Here is a 25,404-nt window from a genome sequence, read left to right on the forward strand (position 1 = left end):
AGGTCCCTTCCAACCCAAACTGTTCTTTGATTCTTTGATTAAGGTTAGAAAGGACCCTTAAGATCAAGGCCAACCGTTAGCCCAGCGCTGCCAAAGCCACCACTAACTCGTGTCCCTCAGCACCTCATCTGTGCTTCTTTTAAATCCCTCCAGGGATGGGGACTCCACCACCTCCCTGGGAAGCCTCTTCCAATGATTGGCAATACTGTGCTGTATTACTGTGTTCTTCGTCAGATGTAAAAGTAACTTCAAAAATATTAAAATGGAGCTTGGAGCTGAAAAACCCCAAGGAAGAGGTGATATCCAAGGCTATACCCAAAGCTTTATGAACAGTGGTAGCTGAAGGTGTGAATGAAGGGTCTTTGCTCCCAGAAGTGGCAAACCTATTGATACTCTAATGAAACAACAGAGAAAAATCCTTGTAAGATATTTTCACATTCATCATCTGCTGGATATAAAAGTTGGTTAGCTTTGGAGTGCATCGGTACGATAAAATTTGGTAAGACAACGTAGCGACAGTTCCAGGACAGTTCTACTTTCCTCTAAGTGAAATAAGTTCCTATTCAATTGTTTTCTATTTACCTTTCAATTGCATAAATTCCAGTCTAAAATACAAACTGGTGCACTTGAAGTAAGTTCATTGAAGCAGGGTTACAGCTGTGCGTGTTGAAACGCTGCAGCAGGATGGGTTACAGGGTGACGTGTTACCCTCTGGGTCGGGAGTGCTGGCGCTTGGTGGAGCTCTCACGGCCTCGTGCGCCACCTGTATCTGTGGGCAAGAGGAGACACAACAGATAAAGCTTAAATGAATGCCATTTTGGCAGGGAATTTGAACCCTTGGACAGTGTTGTTTTCTGGGATGCTGCGGAGCCTGTAGGGAGGGAAAGGTGCTTCTCTTGAATGGGCAATCTAGGTTTTTTTAAATGCTTCATTGTGATGGGAGCAATATCAGAGGATCACAGAATGGTGCGGGTTGGAAGGGACCTCTGGAGATAACCATATATTTCATTTTCACACTTTCTCTTTCCTTGAGTAGCTGGCAGGTTTTGTTTAAAGTGGATCGGAGACTATTTAAGGCGATAGGATTCTCATAGTAGGAGAGTTATCACCCTAGAAATAAATTATTGCTTACTGGGGTAGTTAACTTACAGTCCAACTTGTGATTTTCAGAAAGCAAAACCAAACACCAAAAAGGAGCATTGGTGATCTGCACATGGCGCAATTAACAGTTTTGACAGGAAGGTTTGTGGTAGGGGAGCATTCGCTGCCTGAAGTTTTCCGTAAAGGTGCTGGCCAGAGGCCTGGCTCTGGAGAGGGCTGTAGGGTGTTTTAGCAGCTCTGGCGGCTGGAGTCATGCCAGTGCTGCATTTGGCTTCCCATCACGTACTTGCTGCTTCAAAACCACTTTAGCAAGGAGAGCTGGGGGTTTTGGTTGCCGTTCTTTGTGGAGGGAGACCAGAAACGGTCTGCTGGTACTGCCGGACATCAAAGAAGCTGTTGTTTTGCCAGAATTTTATTTTATATATTCTTTTAATTTAAGTGCACCTTTCCTTATGTTTTTTAAAATCCTGTTCAAGATTAGAGGAAGGTGGAACTACTTGGAGTATTTCTGTGGATACCAACACTGTCCCACAGGAATCACAATCCATGAGTGCGCTCCTGAAAGCCAGGTACAGCGGAGCACAAAAAGCATTCCTTATGTGCTATTAGCACCCTGGCACGTAATCAATACACACTGATAAGATTTGGCATCTTGTGAGGTATCAACGCAGCGGTGGCGTGTTCCAGGTCTAGAGGGAGATAAATATAACTGGCTGCCAGCTTCACTATGCAGTGGTGCATTCATCTTCGCAGCGGCGAGTAGCACCTGAGCATGGAGATGGTGCATGCTGACGTGCTCTCGGGGGGTGCTGGCATGGGGGATGATGAGAAATGGCAAGATTTCAGGCTTTCTGCATTTCATAACAAGAGGTATGCCTCAATTTCAGGTTGTGCGCCACAAAGCTACGGGGTGATGTTGGAGAAATGCTGTGAGTGAACACAGGGGTAGATGGCCAAGATGCCAGCATTGGTGATCAGTGCTGATGGGGACATCTCAGGATGTTACTGAGCATTTCTTGAGGGCGTACTGTGGATCAGGAGCTATCAGGCTGCTGAAGTGCTTCCTGAGGCAAGGAGGGCATGTGGTGACACAGGGGCAGGGCACTGCAAGGTCCCGGGCACGGCTTCTCCTTAGAGCCTTGACCTCTGGTTCTTCATACAGCAAAACCAGCGCTGCTGCGGAATGCTGCGGAGCCTGTAGGGAGGGAAAGGTGCTTCTCTTGAATGGGCAATCTAGGTTTTTTAAATGCTTCATTGTGATGGGAGCAATATCAGAGGATCACAGAATGGTGTGGTTTGGAAGGGACCTCTGGAGATAACGCAGTCCAACCCCCTGATAAAGCATTTGCTTGATTTCTGTAGTGTATCCTACAGAAAATGTACCTTGACAAAGCAGCCAAGCCACACCAGCTGCCAGCTGCGAGATTTAAACACCAAAATAACTAGTAGTAGCCTTACCATGGTAAGCAGTATCATAATCTTTTTCAGGGTGCATCTTGCCATCTGTTTTCATTGGGAAGGGGCTGGGGGGAGAAGGCGGCTGAAGGATGGTGACAGGCAATTACCGATGGTGTGGCGGGGTCTACCCTTGTCCAGTCTCTGTCTGTCAGAACTGTCAGTCCTGTCAGGTCATCCCTCCGCTTGCTTTTCAGAGAACACTTCTATTGCACTAATCAATATACAATCACGAACTTTTGGAAGGCGTTTGACAGTATTGTATAGCTGAGCTGGAGTGCTTTGTTACTGGGACAGCTTTCAAAATGAAATCCCTGAATTCAGAGGCGTCAAGGCATGGTTAAGGTTGTCCAACATCCACCACTTCCCCGTTCCACTTGAGGGTGCCTTCGATTCCCTCTGTTGGCACAGGCGCTCCTGCACCTGCCTGCCTTCGCTGCTGCCCTCCTCAGCCTCAGCCCCTGGCCACCGAGCACCCTGTGTTAAACACATCAGCACTGAAGTTGTCCTATAGGTACTTGAGTTTCCCTCAGCTCATTTGTGAACTGATAAACGTTTTCCTAAGAATCGGCATGTAAGATCTTATTCCACATAAGAACACATTTAAATACACGGAGTTGTTTTTGTAAGCATGATAAGCTGTTTTAAGGTGACGTCTTCCATTTTATGTGAAATTATTCTTGGTCATGCTTCAAAAATAACGTGTGTGGACGTGACGCTAAATTAAGATGGTAAAACAACTGCAAGGCATAAACTTCACTGGACGGTAACCGCACCTATGAAAAGATGAATTTATTGATTTAATTCACTCTGTGACTTCTGATGTTTTGGCGGTTTGCTTAAATGCAGTGCGATCATTTTTAAGAGGCAGTTTTGCAGAGGCTCTTTCTGCATGGTGATACATTCATCACTCTTTGGTATGGGTCTTTATGTGCATTACTATGAAATTAGGGGTGAGTTTCTCGTGTCTTGACGCTGCTGTCAGTTTTTCAGCTATGCCCTTGTACCTTGTCTACCGATGGTGGTGGAGGCAGGGTGCGGGTAAGAGGGATAGCTGCTTGTCCTGCTGGACAAGGGGTGGTTTGTGGTTGCATTAGCTGGTGTTCGTCATCCGTGCCCCGGAAATGGGATGCACTGAGATCATTGCTGCGGTGAGCTGCAAATAGGAAGAAGTAGGTGCCTGCCCCACTCCTCAGCAGCACTGCCTTTGGGGCTGATGGAAAAACTTCTGTGGTGTCCAGCAGCTTTCCCAAATCACCTCCCGGTGTGGCATTCAGCTCAAAGCTGAGAATGAATGAGGTAGGAGATAGCATTCAGGACTATCATATTAGCTGGAGAGAGATACAGCAGCAGGTTGTGATACAGCATAGCAGGTATTTAAACTGGACTGATTTTAAAATGCAAGAATTCAGTGGGGAAAGAGACAGGAACTAAGACGCAAAACAAGTGCAAAAAGAGAAATTACATGTCAGCAAGGCAAAGAAGTAGTGAGGAGGTTGCTTATGTTACTTTCAGATGTTATCTGCTTACTGCACATATTAATGGTGTTGTGCAATCATAGATGCTTTACAATGCTGGAAATCATGATTCCAGTGCAGTCTAGTGTGGAACTGGTGTATTCAAGAATACTGTTCATCATAAACAGTAAATACCCTTCTGTGAGGAGACAGACCTTGTGAACCCACAGAGATAAATTAAGGTTTCATATGTTCATATATGTAGGTTTTTGTGTACGTGTAGATAAAACTGTACATACCTGCTTATATAAATATATATAACCTATATATATTAGATAGGTGAATAAATACGCTGCCACTGTTGCACAAACAATATTAATCAGAACATAAATATGCACTAAAAGCAGAGACAGAGGTGCAGCATGCAGCAAGTCAAGAGTATTAATTTGGCACTGGGAGATGGTGCATTCACCCTTTCCCTTCCCACCTCTTGTCCTTCACTTCCATCACCTCCATCACAGAAGACTGCAGCGTGCACTGTTACTGGTTTCTCAGTCTGTCTGTGCCTGGAATTTGGGATCCCCTCTCAGTATCCTGACCAACAGCTCCTCCGTTTTGCTCAATTCCCCAGGCTGTTTTGTGTTCCCTTTACCCTAACTTTGCATGCACGTCAGTGACTGCTCTGCACCAAAAGTACCAGTCCTGCAACAGACTGGTTTCCAGTGCCCTGACATAACTGGAGGGTGCAGTAAATTTGGTCACCTGGAGGCATCATACCGGTGATGTGTGTTACCAGCCTTTTCTTTATGGGTATTTTCACTATAGCAAAGCAATAAAAGGTAATGACTAAATAATCATGAAAATCCCTCAAGTCTTATAAACAAAAAGTATTTAACACAGTTCTATATGTTCCCAAATGCATCATATAAAAATATACTACATAATAAATTGTATATAATAGCAATAGTCTCATTTTTTCCCTCTAAATACTTTGCTTTCATGCATGATCTTTCGCCTTGAGTTGCTTCCCTGAGAGCTTCAGCACGGTTCTGGAAGGCATAAAATCACGGGGTAACCCTCCACGCTCACATAATTTTCATGCAGCCAATGGGAAGGATAGTAAATAGGTAGAATCTCACTCTGTTTCCATGTTACTGATCTCAGAAAATGTGTTTTTCTCATATTTAAGCAGCTGTATTTACTTAATGTGTATTCATAAAGTAGCATCTGATGACTGCATGAGAAGACCCAGTGTTTCTGGGAAAGTATTTCCAGTGTCAGTGTGTGTGAACAATCAGGACACATTGTAAATAATGCAGGGGTGGCGGAGAGGGAGCCCTCGTGTTTGATTGCGTGAGTAGCAGATTACTTACTTATCATTTCTTCAGCGCATGGTGGATTTTCGAATTGGAAAACAAGCAGCATGAGTCACTGTCGTCATTGCAGTAAAAGGGACGCAAAAGGCTTTTCTCTTTTGTGCGCTCTAAAGGGAGCAGAGCGTTAGGTGGGTATCTGGGGCTGAACCCCCCCTAGAGGTGTGCTCCAGGGGCAGAGTGGACACTGGCGGAGGCTGAGCCTTCCCTGGGGAGGGACATGGGACACTGCAGATTCCACATCCCTCCAGACTGTCCCTCTCACAGGATGCACTCCACCAAGGTACCCAGCCCAGAGACAGTCCCTGGGAGGGCTCTCGTGGACATGGTGGGGATGTGAGAGCTGACCTAAAGCTGTGCCATGTGTCGCTGCAGTCGTTGAGGGAAAGCAGGGCCGTTGGACATGGCAGCTCGTTGTGGCCAGAACAGGGAGGTGTTGGTGCACCAGGTCTCTCCCTGCCGTCCCCTTCTGCTGCTGGTCTTGCCCCATCTCCAGCATCTCCCTGGCATCGCTGCGCCACATTCATCTACTGACCATCCAAAAAAACCCAGCCTGGCCAGGAGGTGGGCTTGGGGACATCTTCGTGAGGTGAATCAGCCCACGAAGAGGTGTGATGAGCATCGTGTCCGGAGTGTGGCCACACACAGGCAGGAACGAGGTGGGAAGGGGGTGCAAATCAGTCACACCCGTATGGATTGTGATTGTTTTCCCTTGCACATCTTGTAAATGGCAGTGGGAATTACTTTAAGAGGAAGAACAGTGATTATACACCCACTGTATGGTTGTATTATCACCGATCTTTGTTGTTTAACTTTTAAAGTGAATCAAACACTTAGGAAAATTGTTTTGAGTGAGCTTAGTGAAAACTAATCAATGTCTCACTTCCAGCAGAGAGCAGAGGCATGTTGGTGAGAGTATAACCTTCCCACCCAGAGCCGTCCCAGCCTCATGCCACCTGGTATTTCAGTCTCTCTGTCCCCTGCCTGCCTCCTTATGTCATCTATAGCTACAGGGCTGGCCATGGCAGGTCACTGGCAGAGCAGTGCCATTGCCGTTTGCTGGGAAGTGCTGTGAAGAGGATCTGGGACAGCAACGCAGCTGTAAGTGTGTAAGTGGAGTGCTGTGCCTCATCAGTGGGAAGTGAAGTGGCAGCTCTCTGGTGTTAGGTGTGTAAGAGTTGTGTCAATGAGCTAAGGATGTTTTTGTTTAATTCAAGGAGTAAGTGTTTTCACCGTGGGAGTGATGGTTCCAGACTCAGGTCATCCCAATGACCAGTGCAGGAATCGGGTGTTACACACAGATTCATCAATTAACAAGCTCTAGTGACTTCTTGTCTGTGCAGAGTTTGCCAGCTCCAGAGCATTTTAAAAACCTGGTCCTTAATAGAATAGAATATGCTGTTTCGGTTGGAAGCGACCTACAGTGACCACCTAGTCAACTGCCTGACCAAGCTCCAGCACGTTGTTCAGGGCATCATTCAGATGCCTCTTAAACCCTGACAGGCTTGGGGTATCGGCCACCTCTCTAGGAAGCTGGTCCCAGTGTTTGGCCACCCTCTCGCTAAAGAAATGCTTCCAAAAGTCCAGTTTAAACCTCTGCTGGAGCAGCTTTGAGCCATTCCCATGCATCCTATCCCTGGATCCCAGGGAGAAGAGCTCAGCATCTCCCTCTTCACATCCCACCCTCAGGAAGCTGGAGAGAGCAGTGAGGTCACCCCTCAGCCTCTGTTCTCTGCAAACTAGATCAGCCCAAAGTTCTCAGCTGCCCTCAGAGGACATGGTTCCCAGCCCTTCGCTAGTGTGGTTGCCCTCCTCTGGGAGCCGTCAAGGACCTTCACATCCTTCCCAAAGGGTGGGCACCAGCACCACGCACAGCACTCATGGTGGGGCTGCCCCATTGCTGGGTACGGCGAGGCAGTCCCCTCTTTTGTCCGGCTGGTTATGCTGTTTGATGCACCACAGGATGCCATTCATGGATCTTTATGACCTGATTTATGACAATTTAGATTGGTCTGTCTGCTGCAAAGCATAGGATACATGACCTCTTCATGAGTGTCCTCCACTCATCTAGCCCTTAGCTTCCCTGGGTGCCATAAGGTACCTTGGAGAGTAATAAAAAGGATAGTTAAAATACTGAAGATCCTGGCAAATACTACATGATGATAAAAATTCTGTACCTTAATGTTCTGTTTGCACTACAAAATTAGCGTTCAGCTGCAGACAAGGAACCATCTTCTTGTCTCCTTTCACTACTGATGTATGTTTCTGAATACTTTTAAATGTAATCTGATGTAGTAGTTCTTTTCCAGTTTCCAAGATTGTATCTATTTTAAATGAAATTAAAACGGCTGTTGTGAAATATGGAACAAACAGCATTTATTCCAGCTAAGAATGATGTTAAGCTCTGGAAAACGACTCTCAACATAAACATACCGAGCTTTGTGCTGCAGCCTTTCTGCTTTTCAGTCTTTGAGACCTGACTGTGAGCTGCCAGGGTTGACACGAGACACCTTCCAAGGGCAATTACATGTGTGAGGAAAACTTCTACTGTGCCTCGGAAACAAATAAATTCAAAATGTCCTTCTTTGGATACAGTGTCCTTCTGGGCTCACACTTCTTTAGACACCTCTGGGTAAGCACCAGGTGTCATCATGGATGATAATTAATGAAGGACTTTTATTTGTCTGAACTCTGAATCTAAATCATAATTGATGGATGGTTGTATCGTTCATTAGATTGCGGAAATGGTGACGGTGGGATGGCTACCAGCAAACTTTGGTGGTCATCATCAACATGAATTTAAGACTGTTGTGTGTGTGCGTACATATATATATATATATATACACACATATGGATATATGACAGCTTTCTGTTGTCAAGATCTACTGACCAATGACATATATATGTATACACACACACACACACACACGTGAACCTTTTATCTGTACCATAGCAATCAGTGATACGTTGTATTCTTCTGTATTCTGTTCTCACCTTCTGCTTTGAAAGCTGTGCTCACGATGTTGTTTTATCTTTTTTTTTTTTTTTTTTTTTTTTTAAACTGTCGGTGAGGCAGAAGAAAAGGTTAAAAAGAGCTTTGTTATGGTCGGTTATGTTTAAGAAAGAAACTATATGGACAGGCTGACTTTTCTTCAGGGACCTCATTCATTCATTCTCTTGGCCCTTGATTAGAGCAGTTTCTGTGATGGGGAGGCTACTCCTGAGCAACTCCTTCATTGGGACTGGTTGATTTTTCAAATAACACAGACAAAACTGATATGCTGAGCCTGAGTCACAGTCAGAGTGTAGGGTATGTAAATGCTAATGAGTAACTTACTAATTTAGATTTTTTTTGTGGGGGGAAGCTTCAAATTTGTGGTATTCCAGAGAAGATGAACTAAAAAGCTATACCTAATTTCTTCCCACTTTACGTGCAGTTTAATTCATAGTGTGTGTGTGCTGCTGCTGTACAGTATGTACATGCTCCCTGTCCCTTCTGAAAGGGCTTTCCTGAACCAGGGTTACAGTAGGAATCTCAGGGCCAGAGAACCATATGGTAGCAAAATAGAAAAAAAAAAAAAAAAAAAAAAGTGCAAATTATTTTCAGTCGCAGTGGTTAAGAATCCAATATTAGGTATGTTTAAGTGATGACTTGACCTGTGCTGGGCAGGCTGATGTAGGTGTGTTTGTATTTTTGAATTGTGTCCAAGATGTGGAACAAACATGCAGAATTTTGGGTTGTCTCTTGTAATAAGCAAATAGCTTCAATTTGCTTCTGCAAAATCAGCAAGAGTTGCTATCTGTTGCTCACTTTGCCTTAATTTCCACATTTTCCAAAACAGGTGAAATTACTGACCTCTCATTCTCTCATTGAGTGGCTATATAGAATGGTCTAGAAAATAGTGATTTTGTTTTTCTTCTTTTTGAGAAGCCACCAAAGATGGGAAGGTCTTGGAGGGCTGTGTACTTCAAACACAGAATTTAGAATTTGTGACAATGAGAGTCCCTTGACCTAACTGTAACCACTTGATACACCTCGTATTAATTGCCCCGTGTCCTGTGTGCAGCTGTGTCAGGACACGATGATGCTGAGCCTGCTGGATGCCAATTTCTTGGCACACCAAGTGGGAGCGAGGGGACTGGGAGCCTGAGGGAGCTGTGAATGCAGCGGTGCACGTTCCTTTGGATACTCTGCTGTGCTTTCTTAGCAAGAAAACAGAATTTGAAGTTCCCTCTGCCTTCTGGCTTGGGAGCTTGAAGAGATCGGTGACCACTTTGGAACATATGCTCAACAGGGCTTGAAGCCCCTTTTCCAGGCTGTCCCATCAGTAGAGATCTTTAGGGATTTTTGTAAAGATTAACCTCCCTTTTTTTCTGTATTTCTGTATTTTTTGGCAGGTGCAAGACAAAGGTCTACCCCGATGAGCTCCCCAACACAAGTGTAGTGATTGTGTTTCACAACGAAGCCTGGAGCACCCTGCTTCGGACCGTGTACAGCGTTATCAACCGCTCGCCGCACCGCCTGATTTCTGAAATCATCCTGGTGGATGACGCCAGCGAGAGAGGTAGGTTTTGGGAGAGAGGAATCGCGTTCCCAGTGGTGGTGTAGCGTGGCGTGTGAGGAGCCGGCAGGAGAGCTGTGCCTGTGCTGGTGGCCAGGCTGTTATTTGGCATAATAACCCGGTTAAATCAAAAACTTGATAACTCGCGGGGGTGGGTTATTGGGCAGTAACTCATGGCTGGGGTGCTCTACCCACACACCAGCAGCACTCTTTACACTGTGCTTTATCGTGGCATCTGTAAAAGACAGACCTTTTTCACATCTCTCTCTGTCTGTCTCTTGCTGTCCCTCAACCCCTCTCTGTTCTGTGTTTCAGATTTTCCTGAATATCCAAACTGAGCCGGTTTCCTCATATTGCTCATCTGTGTGGGTCATTTATTTTGGGTCTGGCTTTTTTCTTTCTCCTTCTCCCTGCTTTCCCCCCACCTTTCTTCTCTCTCTCCCTTGCCTTGCTCCCTTCCCCCCCTCTTTCCCCTCCTTTCCTTTTTCCCCCTCTTTCCCCCCACTTTTTACCCCTCTTTCCCACTTTCCCCCCTCTTCCCGCCCACCTTTTTTCCCTTTTTTATTTCTTTTTTCTCTCCTTTTTTTTTTTTTTTTTGTTTTCCTTCTTTTTTTCTTCCTCCCACCCCAGGGTTTAGCAACAAAACTGTCTGCCTGTGAGACTGATATTACCTGGGAAAGGAATCGCATTTCATTCCGCAAACATACTCAATGGAATGATAAATTTTCCTCAAGTAGCCAAATGCGTATAATGGCAAATGCACCGTGCAGCTGCAACGGTCCAGCAGACAGAGGATGCAGGCTGAGCCATCCTTTAGTTCTGCCCCATGTAGCATTAACTGAACTCTAATTACTGTCCTGGATTTCCCTGCTTCAGAGGACAAGTAGGGTTCGTGTTCCTCTGGGCCAGGATGTGGAGGAAGACTTTATCCCAAGTAACTACTGTTTATCCAAAAAGCAAAGTTTTGGGTTCCTGAAGAGCTCAAATGCTGACCTTCATCAAAAGTAGTCGTATTTGTATTTCACTGTTGACAAATTAGCAGCAGCGTAATCATTTTGCACTCACTCTTGATTGCTGGCTTATCTCGAGCAAAACCGATTGTGACTTTTGTAAAATCTCTGTGGCATTTTCACGGGACGCTCTAGCCGCTGTGTGCGCTCTTTGCCACGTGGCTGCGGGGCGCAGGGTGCCAGCGTGTGCCTCGGTACCTCACCTCAGTCTTCAGAAAAACCCAGGATGTGTCAGGGTGGTTCCCGGTGTCAGGGCAGCGTGTGTGGTATGCCCCTGGGAGGGCCGAGCGTGACGCATCAACTCTGCGGTTATATTTGGAGTCCTTGGCAGTTGCCGAACCCAGCTAAAAATAAGGTTTCTCTTCTATTTTTTTTTTTTTTTCCCTCCCCCAATTATCTTTGGCAGAGTTTTTGAAGGCCTCGTTGGAGAACTACGTGAAAAACCTGGAAGTCTCCATCAAGATCATCCGGATGGAGCAGAGGTCGGGACTGATCCGCGCGCGGCTCCGCGGGGCAGCAGCCTCCCGAGGGCAGGTGATAACGTTCCTGGACGCGCACTGCGAGTGCACCCTGGGCTGGCTGGAGCCGCTGCTGGCCAGGATCAAGGAGGACAGGTGAGCGCAGCGCTGCACCGTGCGCATGGAGAGCTGGAATGGGAACAAGGTCATTGGTCAGAAAAGGAGATCGAGGGGGTTTGAAACCTAGCGGGAAGGTGTTCGCCAGTATTTGTGTCTAGGATCTAATCAGTAGAGACTGGAGAAATCTTAATTTCTAAATAGATATGTGATAAGCTTTTGATTCCTACAGCAGGACTCTGTTACTGACGGAAGACCAATAATGCCAGGATGGCAACTTACGCCATTCACTTTCACGAGTCCTGGGTGTCCCCACCCAATGGCAGTCTTCACCCCTTCTTGTCACCAGTCACAACGTCTTAGCGGTGACACCTCCAATATCTCTGAAATTTGCACTCTTTTCTTTTCTTTTTTTTTCCCCTTTTTTGGCCTGTTTTTTCCTATATTCTCCTATTTTCTTTTTTCTCTTCTTTCCTCTTTCCTCTTCTTTCTTCCTTTACTTTTTTTACCACTTCCCCTTCTATTGCCCCCTCCCCCTGTCTTGGCCCCCCCTCCCCCCGTCTTGGCCCCCTCTTGCCCGTCTTTCCCTACCCCCCCCCCCCCCATCTTTTCCCCCCCTCCTTTTGCCCCCTCCCCTCCCTTTTTTTCCCCTGCCCCACCAAGGCCCTCGCTCTGCTCGATGGACGAGCAGCCCCAGCTGCACACGGTGCATGGTCCCATTTATGAACCGCGCCGCAGGTGCTCCGTGAGACGCACACGGTAAAACCCGCCCTGCTCAAGCCCAGCAGCCACAAGCAAAAATAACCCTGTTTGTCCTGCTGCTGCCCATCTTGGGAGGTGTAGAGGGAAACTGCACAGATGCAAGGAGCAAACCTGCCCAACGCAGCGTAGGTCGTGCTGCTGCCGCCTTTGCGGGGTCGGTTGTTGGAGGGGTGGGTGTCGGTGGCTTTTAGCTCTTGGGAGCACAGCAAGGGGTCAGAGTCTCCAAAAAGCTGCGGGCAGCAGAGAAGGGGAAATGTAAATGGGGTTTTACGTAGAGAAGCCTCAAACTAAGTGCAATATTCAGCACACTGACATGACAAAAGTGTTCTATTTTAAAATAGCCTATTTTATCCTTACAGGAAGACCGTTGTCTGCCCGATCATTGATGTGATCAGCGATGACACATTTGAATACATGGCTGGATCTGATATGACTTATGGAGGGTTCAACTGGAAACTGAACTTTCGCTGGTATCCAGTTCCCCAGAGAGAGATGGACAGGAGGAAAGGAGACAGGACCTTGCCTGTCAGGTGAGGAATCAAGAGTACTGTGCTGTTCGAGTCTACCGTGTACTTGTTTGTGTAGCTAATAGTGCTTAATACCTAAGATTTTGCTGCAGTATCAGAGAACACGTGTCAGTTGCGGCACACTGTTCAGGGCAGTGAAGACCAAAATCGACCTATCCTTAATGCTGCAGTGTAGGTATCAGAGCTGAGAAAACTCATTTATATCTTCTTTTCAACATTCAATAATTCAAAATCTTATCTGCTTTGTAAGTTCACCCTATGATTTTTTTCTGTAAATGCCCTGTGACCTTCTGTTTACAGGTGTTACTATTTTTTTGTAATTTTAGGCCAATATTAGAACATACTGCTGAAATACACATTTTTTAACACTGAACACAAGTATTCGGTTATGATGATTTGCACTTAAAATGCGTACTTTCATCATTGCCTAGAGGATAAAATTGATGACTGTGCACACTGAGTCAAAAATGATCTAAGAGTATGTCCTGAATTCCCGTGATCATTCCTGACCTCTTTCATTTAATTGCTCAAACCATGGACTGTAACAAAACCTCTAGAAAAATTTTAAATGAAGCTGAAACAGGACAAATTGGATAAATTACTCACAATGGGTTATTTGCTCAGCTCTAATAGCTTCTGTGGTCTTCATGAAAAGTTTTTTTTTTTAAAAAAAAAAAAGGCAAAAAGCTTTCACAAGTGGATGTAATGGTTTCAAACCTGTGTGAGAGACATGATGAAGTGGACAGAATTCCAGTCCTGCATACCCCCGCAACAGGCAGATAAAGGGAGAGCCAACTTGGCGGGAGGGGGGGGCAGCAGTCACAGCACAGCTGTGCGAAACGCTTCCAGGTAAGGCAGGGCGGACAAAGAAAAGCCTTTCAAAATTACACAGGCCAGAAAGTGGCCAAAATCTGTCATTGTTTGTCCTTCAAAGCCTGGAGGCAGGGAAGGGCTGGGATTCTGAGGTTGGGCTCTCAGGAAGCACAAGCGGGTGCCCAGGAGCAGACCCTGTCGCTAGCAAAGGGGGCATGACCCCGTGTTTGAGCTGGGCACCGCATTTCTCATGATCTCAAATATCATCACTCAGCTGTGAAGTCTGCCAGCAGCTATTTCGCTAAAGCTGAGGTGTGCGTTAAAATCTGTAGAGTTAATTATCCTAACGAGCCGCAGAACCGCATGCCGTGCTGGCTGCTGCTCCCACTGTGTCACTGGCTGTGCGCTGTTTATCCTGCCTCTCCCGCACGGCATCAATTCACAGAGACAGCGAGCTGTCAGAGACATGCAAATCCCAGTTCTTGTTTCCTTATCTTGGAATGGAGTAGTATTTGAAGTGAATCCATAATCAGACATGTAATTGATTCTTTAAATTATAAAAACAAAGAAATAGTGCACTTCCCGCCCCCCCCCCCCCCCCTCCTGCTTTTAGCTGGTGGTTGCCTGGTCCTTTGGGGATTCTCCTGGTGAGATGGGTGTTAGTGGGCAGAGCGTGGGTGAAGGAGTCAGAGTTTAATGCCAAGTGCCACATTCCCATAATTATCACTTACACAAGTGCTTTAGAGTGAAGAGGTGGCTCTGAGGGTGTGTAACTGTGCTGGCTTAAGACCAAAGTGTCAGCTTTTAGACATATGGATGCCCTGTCTGATCACATAGTGGAGGCATTCCAGTCTCTTTGGTGTCAGAAGAAGGTACTCCCTGTTTCATTTTCCTTTTTACCTGATGGGAGGGGAACCAGCAAAGCAAGCGAGCTGTGGAACTGCCCGAGTATAACAGCATTCCTATGGGAAACAACATTTAGTAAGTTATTGGCTGCTTTCAGTGCTAGCTGGTATTTCCAGATGTTTATCAAACGCAATCAGAGAGACTGCGGCAGCCTATCAGTCCTGAGGTGTAGGAAACACAATCACAAATTCTGCATCCAAAGAGAAAATGTATAATACTTCACCTAAGAATGGTTCTTGGCAGCTGCTGCCACTGAGTATTCAAAAAATGAGGCAATAAAAAGAAGCCAAAGCCTAACCCATACCAAAAATTCAGAAACAAATTGATGAGTTCATATGCTTTAATCCATGTTGCTTCCTCCATTCTGTAACATTATTTCAGTCTCATGTAGATTGACTATGTCTTTACTCATGTTTTTTCTTTATAATCAGTGAAATAGGTGTAGAATGCAAACATCATTGGATTACACGTTTGTGTGCATGTTTGCGTAACATTACCATTGCACTCAAATTCTGCTTTTTGTTACATTAAAATCCACGTAATTTACAGTTTTACTCAAAGTATTTATCTTCCATAATAACATTGATAAATTCCTACCTTTGCTTTTTTGATTTAAAATCATAACACGTTTTCAAACTGTGAATTATTTTATATACAACTTACTATTTATGTATAATTTGTATTGTTGTATAAGTATTTTTATGGAAAAGATTAGGAGAGCTTGCTGCTGAGAGCTTGCCAGTTGGTATGAACAGGGTTCAGCCGTCACGTACGCTGTGGCCATTAAGCCTGACGAAGTTACCATGGAAGGTGCTGTACCCTCCCAAAAGGTTGCCTGCCCAATTCTCTCCCGTTCGTGTATGTGAAAGGCTGTTTGCTTGTTTGCCTAGGGAGTTCAAGGAACTGTTAAATTCCTAAGTTATGTATTTGAATCAAATAGTCGCCTTTCTTGGAATCTCTAGATTTAGTGGGAAAAGGTTAATTAATTCAGTGACTCGATATTAAAGACCTACAACTAATTGTCATGCAGTACAGCTGCGGAAGAGCTTTCTTACTGACAACCATTAGAAAAGTTAGATTGGTTGTCATATTTTTAGCAAACAGAACGGTGGGGACTCATAGGTGCCTCTCATACTGATTAGTGATGCTTTGCTTTGGTCAGATCGGGTTCTGATCAGAGATCTGTACGTGGATGCTATTCCTGCTCTTCATGCGCTAGTCCTTACCGCTTTTGCCCCTTATTTTCTTTTTCTGGTTCTTAAACCCTGGTCTAACATCCCTTCTCTCATTCTCATTTTCTTCTTCTTCCCTTGCCTAGCTCACTCTCAGGTCAGCTAACACCGTGATGGCGTAACCTTCCCAGAATAGTCTAAACCAGTAATTCTTACCCGAGGAATCACAGGTTTTGTGAAGGTAGCAAAAGCTTTCCCAGTTGGCGACCACTCCTGGTTTAAAGGCGGTAGGTGGGGGTGGGCAGCACTATCAGTGGGGAGCTGTCCTGGGCAGCAGGTCGGACCATCTCTGCCCCTACCCCATCAGCACTCCCCACCTGGGGAGAGGGAGGATGGAAGTTGGTGGTCATCAGATACTGGCATTTCTTGGGATTTTTTTTTTAAACATAGTTAGAATTATTTTTGGTTTACACGTACAATGATCAGAAGCAGAAGTGACATCAGGAAGCTTTCAGTTCACGAGGTGTCTTTGCTAGGACCAGAACTATGAAGTTAGAAGAGGTAGGGGACAACTAGAAGATAATCCCTGAAGAAAAGATTGTTCCTGGAGACAGAGCTGTTCAAGACAAGTGTTTCATTCTCTGAGGTTTGTTAGGATCAGCCAAAATGGATTTTTTCAAGTGTATTTGCGGAAATCAAATATGTAATGTGGCTTTGAGTACAAATGTCACCTGAGCCGTGGAGCTTGCAGGGGCTTCCCAGTGTTGCTTTAGGGGTACAACACTTTGAAGGTACAGCAACCCCCAAGGACCCACGTCAGTGGGTAATATATGTTTGGGGTTTTTTGTCTGAATAGTGAAGGCTATTCGGTGCTTTTCTGATGCACCTCTGGATTTTGTGCTGTTTCCCCGTAGAGTAAATGCTGTAACTTCCACTGTCACTGGGGTAACCTCCGGCTTTGCAAACCTTGTAAATGATTAGCCCTTGTCAAAATGTGTTATTGTAAGTGCAAAGCCCATTTCTGTTCCCAGAGGGCTCCCTGGGAGCAAAACCCAGATGGTTGCCCTGTGCAGAGGTGGAGATTAAAGCAAAAAAAGCCTCCTGCAGGTATCAGGGGTGATGGGTAGGTCTGGGAATGAGGAAACCTGAGAGCTCTGGGCAGCGCAGCTCCCTCTCAGGTGTGGCCTGGCTCCATGGGAAGCGTTCTTGGGCAGTACCATAAAGCCAGCGGTCCTGCTAAACCTTCCCTTCTTCTTTTTCCACTGAAAAATATCTGCCCCGTATTTGTACTTTGCAGATTTTCTTTTGTCTTCAAGTGAACTCATTTCTCCTCTGTTTTTGCCTGTGGCAATAGAAAACTGGTCTGCACCAAGATCAGTTGACAAACACCTTGTCTTCTATACATCTACAGTATTAAAAACATAAAGTGTTTCTGTGCTGGGCATTTACAGCCTCTGCACGGCACATTTCTATGGATATTTCCATACTTGCCTGAATTTTTGTTAAGCTGAAGGCACTCCAGGCTAGTATTATAAATCATAAAAAATATATGTTTTCTTCTGGAAAATCTTTTCTCAAGTATAAATTGGTTGTTGAGAAGAAAAATACAACATCAAATATTAGGAGCATATTGTATTTATCTTATTATTGTTATTATGGCTGATTAAACTTATTGGCTGCAGTTAATACTGCCTAGATGATGTACAGCCATATTTTAAACTGGTGTGAAAACCTTATTCCAAGCTACATAAATCATATAGTCTCATTCGTTAGTGGTGTGGCTGTGGTGACCATTGGGGCCCTTGGAGTGGATGCGCCTGATGGGGAGCTTGGAGGGTGCAGGATGAAGTGACCTAACGTGGCTTTAGGGAGCTCCCAGCCTGGGGGACCTGAGCTGACCATCCCCGGCCACAGCAGGGGCTGCTCCGTGCCACCCCCTCCTTGCTTCCCTCCCCGGCATGGCGTGAGGCACCGGTGGGATGCAGCCAGCCCGGGGATTGCTGCGGTACCTCACGTTGTACAGCTCCTCTTATGGGACGTGAAAGGTGCAGGCGCAGGGGTGGGAATCCTGCTTGCCGCTAATAATTGCAGAAATGAGTAGCAGACGTTATCTTCAAAATAAAATTAAAAGGGGGGTTGCATGATGATTCGAGTTAATCATAACACATTAGTGTAGTAGTTAGTATGGCTCCACGTAGGCAAAATATAGCTCATAGGCACAAAGCTTAGACAAAAACCGTAGGAACACTTACGCTTTCTCCTAGTACTGTTTCAGCTGGCTTTACAGTGAGAGCTCTGCAGATCTGTTTGTGTAACATTAAATTTACATAACAAAGAATAGTCCTGCCTGCTGCGTTTCAGTTATTTAAGAATCTGTGGTGTTTGTTGGTGTGTAGTTACTTACATTTTACAGCATGAAACTCAGCACTTTCAGTTAGTAGTTATTAGGGAAACACTGTTTTTCATAAACAGTTGCTGATGACATTTCAGAAGAATCCAGATCTGCGTGTGCAGTTCAGTTGCATCATTCAAAAATGGCTTAAGACCAAATCTTTGCAAAAATGGGAAATTTTGTACCATTCGGGCAAAGGCTGACCTCCTGCAGGGGAAGGAGTGAGAGGAGGAGGGAGGAGAGGAGGTTTCTGTTGCAGACAGAGGAGTGGGGATGGTTTTAGTTGTCCGAAACCGGTGGCACTCCTAATTTCAGTGAGGTTGGTGAGGGTAGGAAATCGTTGTGGGCTGGAGCTGGGGTCTGGGCATGCAGCGCTGGGAACAGGCTCTCTCCAAATGTCTGTGAGTCCTGTGGGAAAGCGGCCCCTTGTCAGGCAGGTGTGTACACCACGTACCGACGCAGCTTTTGGTATCGGGGTACGTAGCTTTGCCTGGACTTACGGGGTTGTCAGGGAATCAGGAATAGAAATTTATTTTAAATACAGTATTTTTGCATTGGTAATCATCCGCCACAAAACTGGCTCACTTAAGAATGACTTCAGAGTCTGCTTTATTTTATGCTGCCCATGCTGGGCGGCGTTTGGCTTCCACGCTGGCAGCAGGCGGAGGGTCTCGCCGCTGGCCACTCTCCCCAGCTCCACTCGCCGCGTGGCTCAGGGGAGCTCGGGGGGTGGCAGGGTTGTGTGGGGCAGAGACCCAGCAAGGCAGAGGGCAGCAAAGCGGCTTGGAAACCTGGGAAGGTTTAGCCTCGTCTGAATGACAGACAGTTAATTAACTGAGCTTTCAGTGCTGAGAGAAGAGGGAGAAAAATAGAAATGAAGGGTTGGTAAACTCAGGGTCCAGCATTATTTCATTGCTAAACTGCGCTGTTTGTTTTGTGGGTTTGTGGGGTTTTTTGGGGGGGGAGTAATGATAGTCAGCTCGTGCAGAAGGGGAAATAATTGCACAGCAGGAAAATTACCAGGTTTTGTTGAGAATAAGTGAGGGCTTCTTACTGCCTGGGCTGTGTCCAGTGCCACCGCAGAAGAATCTGTGCACCACAGCCCCGTCCCTGCAGTCCCCACGTACTCTGTGTGTGCGTGTGTAACACACACACTAACCCACACCTTACACCCCGATTCTGTGTGCAAATAGGGGGGTGCTTTATCTAATTCTTTTTGCCTGTAGGGCATATGAAAACTCCTAAAGAAAGATCTAAGAAATGCCCAAGTGATTCAGGTTCCACCACGAGCTGGAGCACCCTTGAAGCCCCTCTGCCACCTTTTTCCTGCATTGCACATGAGCAGTTTTGTTGCTGTTGCTTTTTGGAAAAATTCTGTAGGCTTGTTTTATTTCTGCATTTGCCTAAGGCTGTCTCCAAACACAGGAGCTCTTGGAGAAGCTGAGCTTCAGATGGGCAGAAGTGCTGATGCTGGAAATGCTTCACTTGTACAGATTCAGGTGCCTGATCTGACCATAGGATATCAGATATTCCTAGCGGTCTGCACAAGCAGTTTATTAAATAACTGAAAGAATGAGTTCAGTTTTGTGACTGAATCCCTTGCATACAGGCCATAGTTACTGCCATGGTTGTATCATTGTACTCATATGCATTCAGCTTGCCTTACGTTACACGTTTTCAAAATCCAGTCTCACCCACTTTGCAGTTGTTTTCGAAGCTGAGGACAGGAACGTGACTGGTACTTGACCAGAAAGGCTTGATCTGCAGCTACAGTAATGTGCCCGGAAGTCCTCACCAGCAAAGCCCATCACTGTGGGGATGCTGAGAGCTCAGCATCCTCACACCAGAGCCCGTCTGTCACTGTGGGGATGCTGAGAGCTCGGCGTCCTTACTCCAGAGCCCGTCTGTCGCTGTGGGGATGCTGAGAGATCGGCATCCTTACTCCAGAGCCCGTCTGTCACTGTGGGGATGCTGAGAGCTCGGCGTCCTTACTCCAGAGCCCGTCTGTCACTGTGGGGATGCTGAGAGCTCGGCGTCCTTACTCCAGAGCCCGTCTGTCACTGTGGGGATGCTGAGAGCTCGGCGTCCTTACTCCAGAGCCCGTCTGTCGCTGTGGGGATGCTGAGAGCTCGGCGTCCTTACTCCAGAGCCCGTCTGTCACTGTGGGGATGCTGAGAGCTCGGCATCCTTACTCCAGAGCCCGTCTGTCGCTGTGGGGATGCTGAGAGCTCGGCGTCCTTACAGCTGTCACTGGTGATAGGTGCCATCACCCCACACCCTGCCTGAGCTCTCCTGACAGCGGATGCTGGGGCACCTGCAGGGACACATCTGGGCTGAAACCCTGTCCTTGGGGCATCCCCTTTAGCTGTGCACTCGAGTTTGTGTGTAGGCACCGTCCATCTTGTGAGAGGGCTGTGGTTTGGAGGGTACATACAGGCGCAGTAACTCAGAGCTGTGTTCCTGCTAGCTGGGGTGAGCATTTTTCATTTCATGTAGACTTTAAATGCTGAAAAAACACAGAGCAGATATTTACAGGGAAACAGGACATCTTTACACAAAGAGAAGTTGCACTCTGACTGGATTTGCCTGTTGTAAGGATTTATAATCCTGTTAAGAGAGATTATTCCTGGTAATTTTATGCACATTTAGTCTCCCTCTAAGGCAAAGCTGAGGCATTAAACTCTCTTCACTAAGCATTTCAGACTGGATTTTAACTGCTGTTCTGGATGCAGAAGGCCAAAATTCCATCCACTTTACCATCACAATACTCTTGAAATAATCTATGGAAATGTAATTTTGCGGGTAGGAAGCAGTGCTGCAGTTCTCGCTCGGGCAGTGCTCTCATCGGCTTGGGGGAGCGCTGCCCGAGAGGCGCACACAGCCCGCGCGCTCGAAACCGTGTGATTGTCGTTAGTAGTTTGTATTGAAGTTGCTGTGCATAGAGTGTATTTATAGTCAAAATGTCTGAGGTAGTGAAATGTATAGTAGTGTCACTTAATAAATTCCACAGTGTCTTTCAAAAGATATTTTTTCTTTTCTTTTTCCCTTTTTTTTTTTTTTTTTTTCTGTTTGTTTTCAACTAGGACCCCTACTATGGCTGGTGGCCTATTTTCTATTGACAGAAACTACTTTGAAGAGATAGGAACTTACGATGCAGGAATGGATATCTGGGGTGGAGAGAATCTTGAAATGTCTTTTAGGGTAATTGCCGTTTTCCTTCATTTTATGTCAACACACACAGTTGTGCGGTAACGGTTCCTACACTGCAGACAGGGCAGTTCTGCTTTAGCTGTCTTGCAAGTCATGGGTTTATTTAAATTCTCAAGATATTTGGGAATGCCTCATTATAGTATTTCGGTCCTTTTTACTGCATGAAACATTGTATTACTGTTTGGAAATTTTTACACTTTCAAAATAATATGTATTTCAGTAATACCTTTCTTTCCTTGTAAAAGAAATAAGACTTTCTGTCAGCTAGTGCAAGTCCTAGCTGACATAAACAAGTTACAAATTCATACAGTATAAAAAAATAAATAAATTCAAATATATGTTTTAACAGAAGTTTTTGAAAGTTTATGTCATCGTGAACTTTCAAGCTCTGTCTGGGATTTTTATTCTGTGTGAGAGCTGAGCTCGCAGAGAAATTTCACATCTTGGAGAAAAGTGACTGTGTTTCTGCTGGAGATAGGTACATTGACCATGACAAGAATAAAATGCCTTTTAGTGAAATGCATTTAGTAATTGTCCTTTAGATATAAAGGAAAATTGGAAAATTGAGTCTTTAATAAGTAATTGTTAGAAAGGATGCTGAAAATTACTTTGAACATCTCTGATGTGTCACAATTTATGCATTTTAAGTAAGTATGCAAAATAAACCCTGGTATACCGATGTGGTACGTAGCACATCATGGGGATATCCTTCTGTTCTTTTTTTTTTTTTATGTCTTTTTGTCTTCAGCCAGGGCTGGTGGACTATTTTCTATTCACAGAAACTCCTTTGAAGATTTTTGTGAAGCAGGTATTTCTAGAGAAGATCAACTGAGAATTTGAAAGCATTTTCAGCCCATTTTCTATAAACCGTAGTTGTTCACTTCCCGGTAAAATAGAAGGGTAGAGTTACTACTTCTGAGTATTAATATTTTAAATTGGTGGATTTCAACAGTTTTTGGTGTATAGACCCCTAAAAATATCTCTTGGATGGATGTAGGCCCCTACAAAGGAGCTTATTTTTAACTTCAGCCTGTTAGCAGGCTTGTTTTTCATGTCTTTAGAAGTGATCCCTGGAGCAGAGTGACTAGCAGCACTTTAAAGTGTTAAATGTGTGCCTCTCTCCAACCAAACCCGCATGTTACTACTGTTTGTTCTTCACCGACTATCAGTGTGTGATTTCTGCAAGGTGAGGGTCACCTAGTCCACTGAAATGTTAAGATGAGAATTGCTGATGCGCATTGAGCGCTGGCAGAGGGAACCTCGGAGCCGTTGGCTCTTGCCGGCGTTTGTTATCGCTTACAGAAAACCTTTTGCAGGACCCGTTTTGGGTCATTACTGCGGGAAGGTCCCATTCTCGTTAGTGAAGGGTCTAAAATACTTAACTCTCATTTTGGAAGAACACTGGCTTTCCATCATGAAAATGATAATCCCTGAAAACCCAACTGTAACTCAGAGGGACAAACAAGGCGATTTTTGTTAAGAGTCCGTACTGGAGAGTACATGGAAGCTGTTTCTCTGTGGGCTCCTTTTGGCAGTGGCTATCTTTGTTAACAAAGATACAAATATTGATTGTTTTTCTGTCCGGCCTTGTAAGTGCAACAGAACAAAACAATTTACAATTCCACGGCCTTTTCCTGCTCCCTGGCATAATAGATTCATTTCAGCCGAAAGCATTTGATCTTCCGCTGAGAGCGGCGTGCAAGCCTGTGTTCAGCTCCCAACATATGGTAGAGAAGTGCTCTAAATAGGATATTCATAATGCATAGTCTGGCTCGAATAACGCTAATATATTTTGCAAAACCTTTCCTGAGAAGTTCAGCAATTTAGTGGTGGTGTTTTGTCTTTATCTGGTGCTGTTCTGCTCTGGCTCTTGGCAGCTGCGTGGGAAGCTCCGTGGGGCTCCTGGCACGGGTCAGCCGGCTCCTGGTCGGGATAATTTGGGGTTTGCAGTTCTGTGTAGTGCACGTTGAGCCGTTACCTCTGCCTTTGGTACAGTTCCTCTGGCTCTCCTCCCTGGGCACTTCCGTAATTTATATAATATAGATAATATATCTTCCATCCCTAATTAATCATTGCTTGAGTGCTGTTTCAAATTGGACTTGGATATCTCAATGCTGAGCAAGCCGGCGATGGGCTTAACTTGTATAAATTTTGTGAGAATACTGTCATGAGATATTAATTTCAGCTTTAAATTAAAAATCTCAGTCAAAAATATGTGGAAAGACAAAAGACCAACGACAGCCACTCTCCACAGAAAGCCCTAGTGATAAAAGCAGGAATGCAGCTTTGCCATGATTCTTATTTTATACGTTAAGATGGAGGTGGAGGGAGCAAGGGGAGAAGGAATCGCATGAATTTTGGGGCATCATATTAGAGAACACGATTTTATGTCTTCAGAAGATTTTCCTGCTTAAACTTCAAGAAACACTACCGGCCTGGAATGTGTGCAGCAACTTAATAAAAGGGCATGGTGTCAAGAATAGAAATAAAATTACGTGCTTCCAGCACCAGGGATTACCATGGAAATGCCAGGCCGCCACGCGATGCTGTTTCTTGGTATTTAGAGCCTCCATCTGTAAAGAAAACCAGCCGGAGAGTCAAGTACATCAAGGACAACCAGATCAATAAAATACCAAGGCCTCTGCATTTAAAAACCTATCTGATGTTTAACATCTGCAGAAAATTGGTAGCAAAGAGTGCCGAGGGGCTGGGGAGGTTCCTCCGGCAGCCACGTGACAAACCTGCAATTACTCGGCAGGTTTCTGGAGTATCTTGTTGCGGTCAGGAACACACTGAGACTAAGGCCTAGTTTGGGAAACGACTGGAACAGGAGTCAGGATGTTCCTGGAGCTCTCACTATATTGGATGTTTCTATCATCACGTAGGAGAGGGGTGTTGGTCTGTTATTCAGAGAAGAAAACCAAAAAGCCCTGTCATGTTAATCCCCGCAGCCTCAAAAAATGTGGTAAGTGCCTTTGCTGTCTGTCCCTGGCTTACGTCTGCGCCCTCTGATCTGTGGGCAGCAGTGGCGTTACCCCCAGTGGAATGGTTAAAAGGGTTCACGGTATTTTTGGTTTCAGAGAGGCACACAGGTATTTCTGGGCTGGACGCGATGCCCTGGGGAGGGCGCAGGGATGGAGGGTCCCCATGCCAGAGCAGCACCCGCAGGGATGGAGGGTCCCCATGCCTCCCACCGCTTGGCCGGGCAGCACCGGGGCTGAGTGCCGGCAAGGACTCGCAACAGCCCCTTGGTTCCCATAAGATCCCGGGCGCAGCGTGGCAGTGTGCACGGCTGTGTGCCCTTCCCTTGCTTCTGGCTGAACCGATGTTTCGTCTTTGAGCTGTGCCGCTGCTCGTTGCTGAGCGGTCTTTAATGATGCCTCTTGGAGGATGTATTTTAATAATGGGAAAAAAAAATAATCCTGGCAGGAATGTCCTACAGCTGTAAGGGTCTACTCTAGTAAATGAAAACCTCATTTATTCTTAAACATTTGCCGTATTTTCGTTCATAGGATTCGTTCACCTTTTTAATTTTTCTGTTAAGTTCCCTAAGTGTTTTATCCCAGTCAGAGAGTGTCCTGAAAACTTGATAGTCAGAAAGCAGCTCATGTAGCTTTGGAAAGAGTATTAAAAATAATCTGTCCATCAGAAAAAAAAAAAAAAAAATCATTCTTTAAAATAATCCAAGTAGGCCAAAGCAAGGCTAGAAAAAGCAAATGCGTACTCTGAACAGGAATAAAATGCTGTTTACTTTTGGTTTTCCAGCAGCTGTTGGAGGCGCGGAAGAGGGACACAAGGGTTTCCATGTGTTGCCTGAGCGGTGTGATACAGTTCCATGCCGCTCTTGGTCTCTGAAATGTCTGGTTGGACTGTTGGAGGAACTCTTACAGTGAATCAATAAGATGCGAGGATGTTTAATTCTTTTCCAACTTAGTGTAGCATCCAGTCTTTAAAAATACTCTTATTAAAGCATGAGCAAACCATTTTATGGTACCAGGGGCTGTTTCGGTGCGAGGAAACAGGCGTGGGCAAACAGCAGCCCCCTCGCTCCGTCCCAGCTGCGGCCGCTGCTGCTGGAGCCCAGAGCTG

General features: G+C 45.5%; 1 protein-coding gene across 6 annotated transcripts in view; it reads left to right on the plus strand.

Annotated features, from left to right (window-relative positions):
* Window positions 1–25,404, plus strand: part of GALNT13 (polypeptide N-acetylgalactosaminyltransferase 13) — a 158,454-nt gene that overhangs the window by 73,699 nt on the left and 59,351 nt on the right. For all 6 annotated transcript variants that reach the window (XR_008823691.1, XR_008823688.1, XR_008823689.1 and 3 more), the window contains exons 5-8: window positions 9,785–9,951; window positions 11,365–11,572; window positions 12,655–12,825; window positions 21,189–21,306. Coding sequence is in view for 2 of the 6 variants with exons in the window: in XM_056350279.1 (XP_056206254.1) it covers window positions 9,785–9,951; window positions 11,365–11,572; window positions 12,655–12,825; window positions 21,189–21,306 (664 nt within the window). In the remaining 4 variants the exon portion in view is untranslated. The remainder of the gene's footprint in view (window positions 1–9,784; window positions 9,952–11,364; window positions 11,573–12,654; window positions 12,826–21,188; window positions 21,307–25,404) is intronic.

This window comes from Falco biarmicus, chromosome 8 (assembly GCF_023638135.1).
Source record: "Falco biarmicus isolate bFalBia1 chromosome 8, bFalBia1.pri, whole genome shotgun sequence".
Lineage (NCBI taxonomy): Eukaryota > Metazoa > Chordata > Aves > Falconiformes > Falconidae > Falco > Falco biarmicus.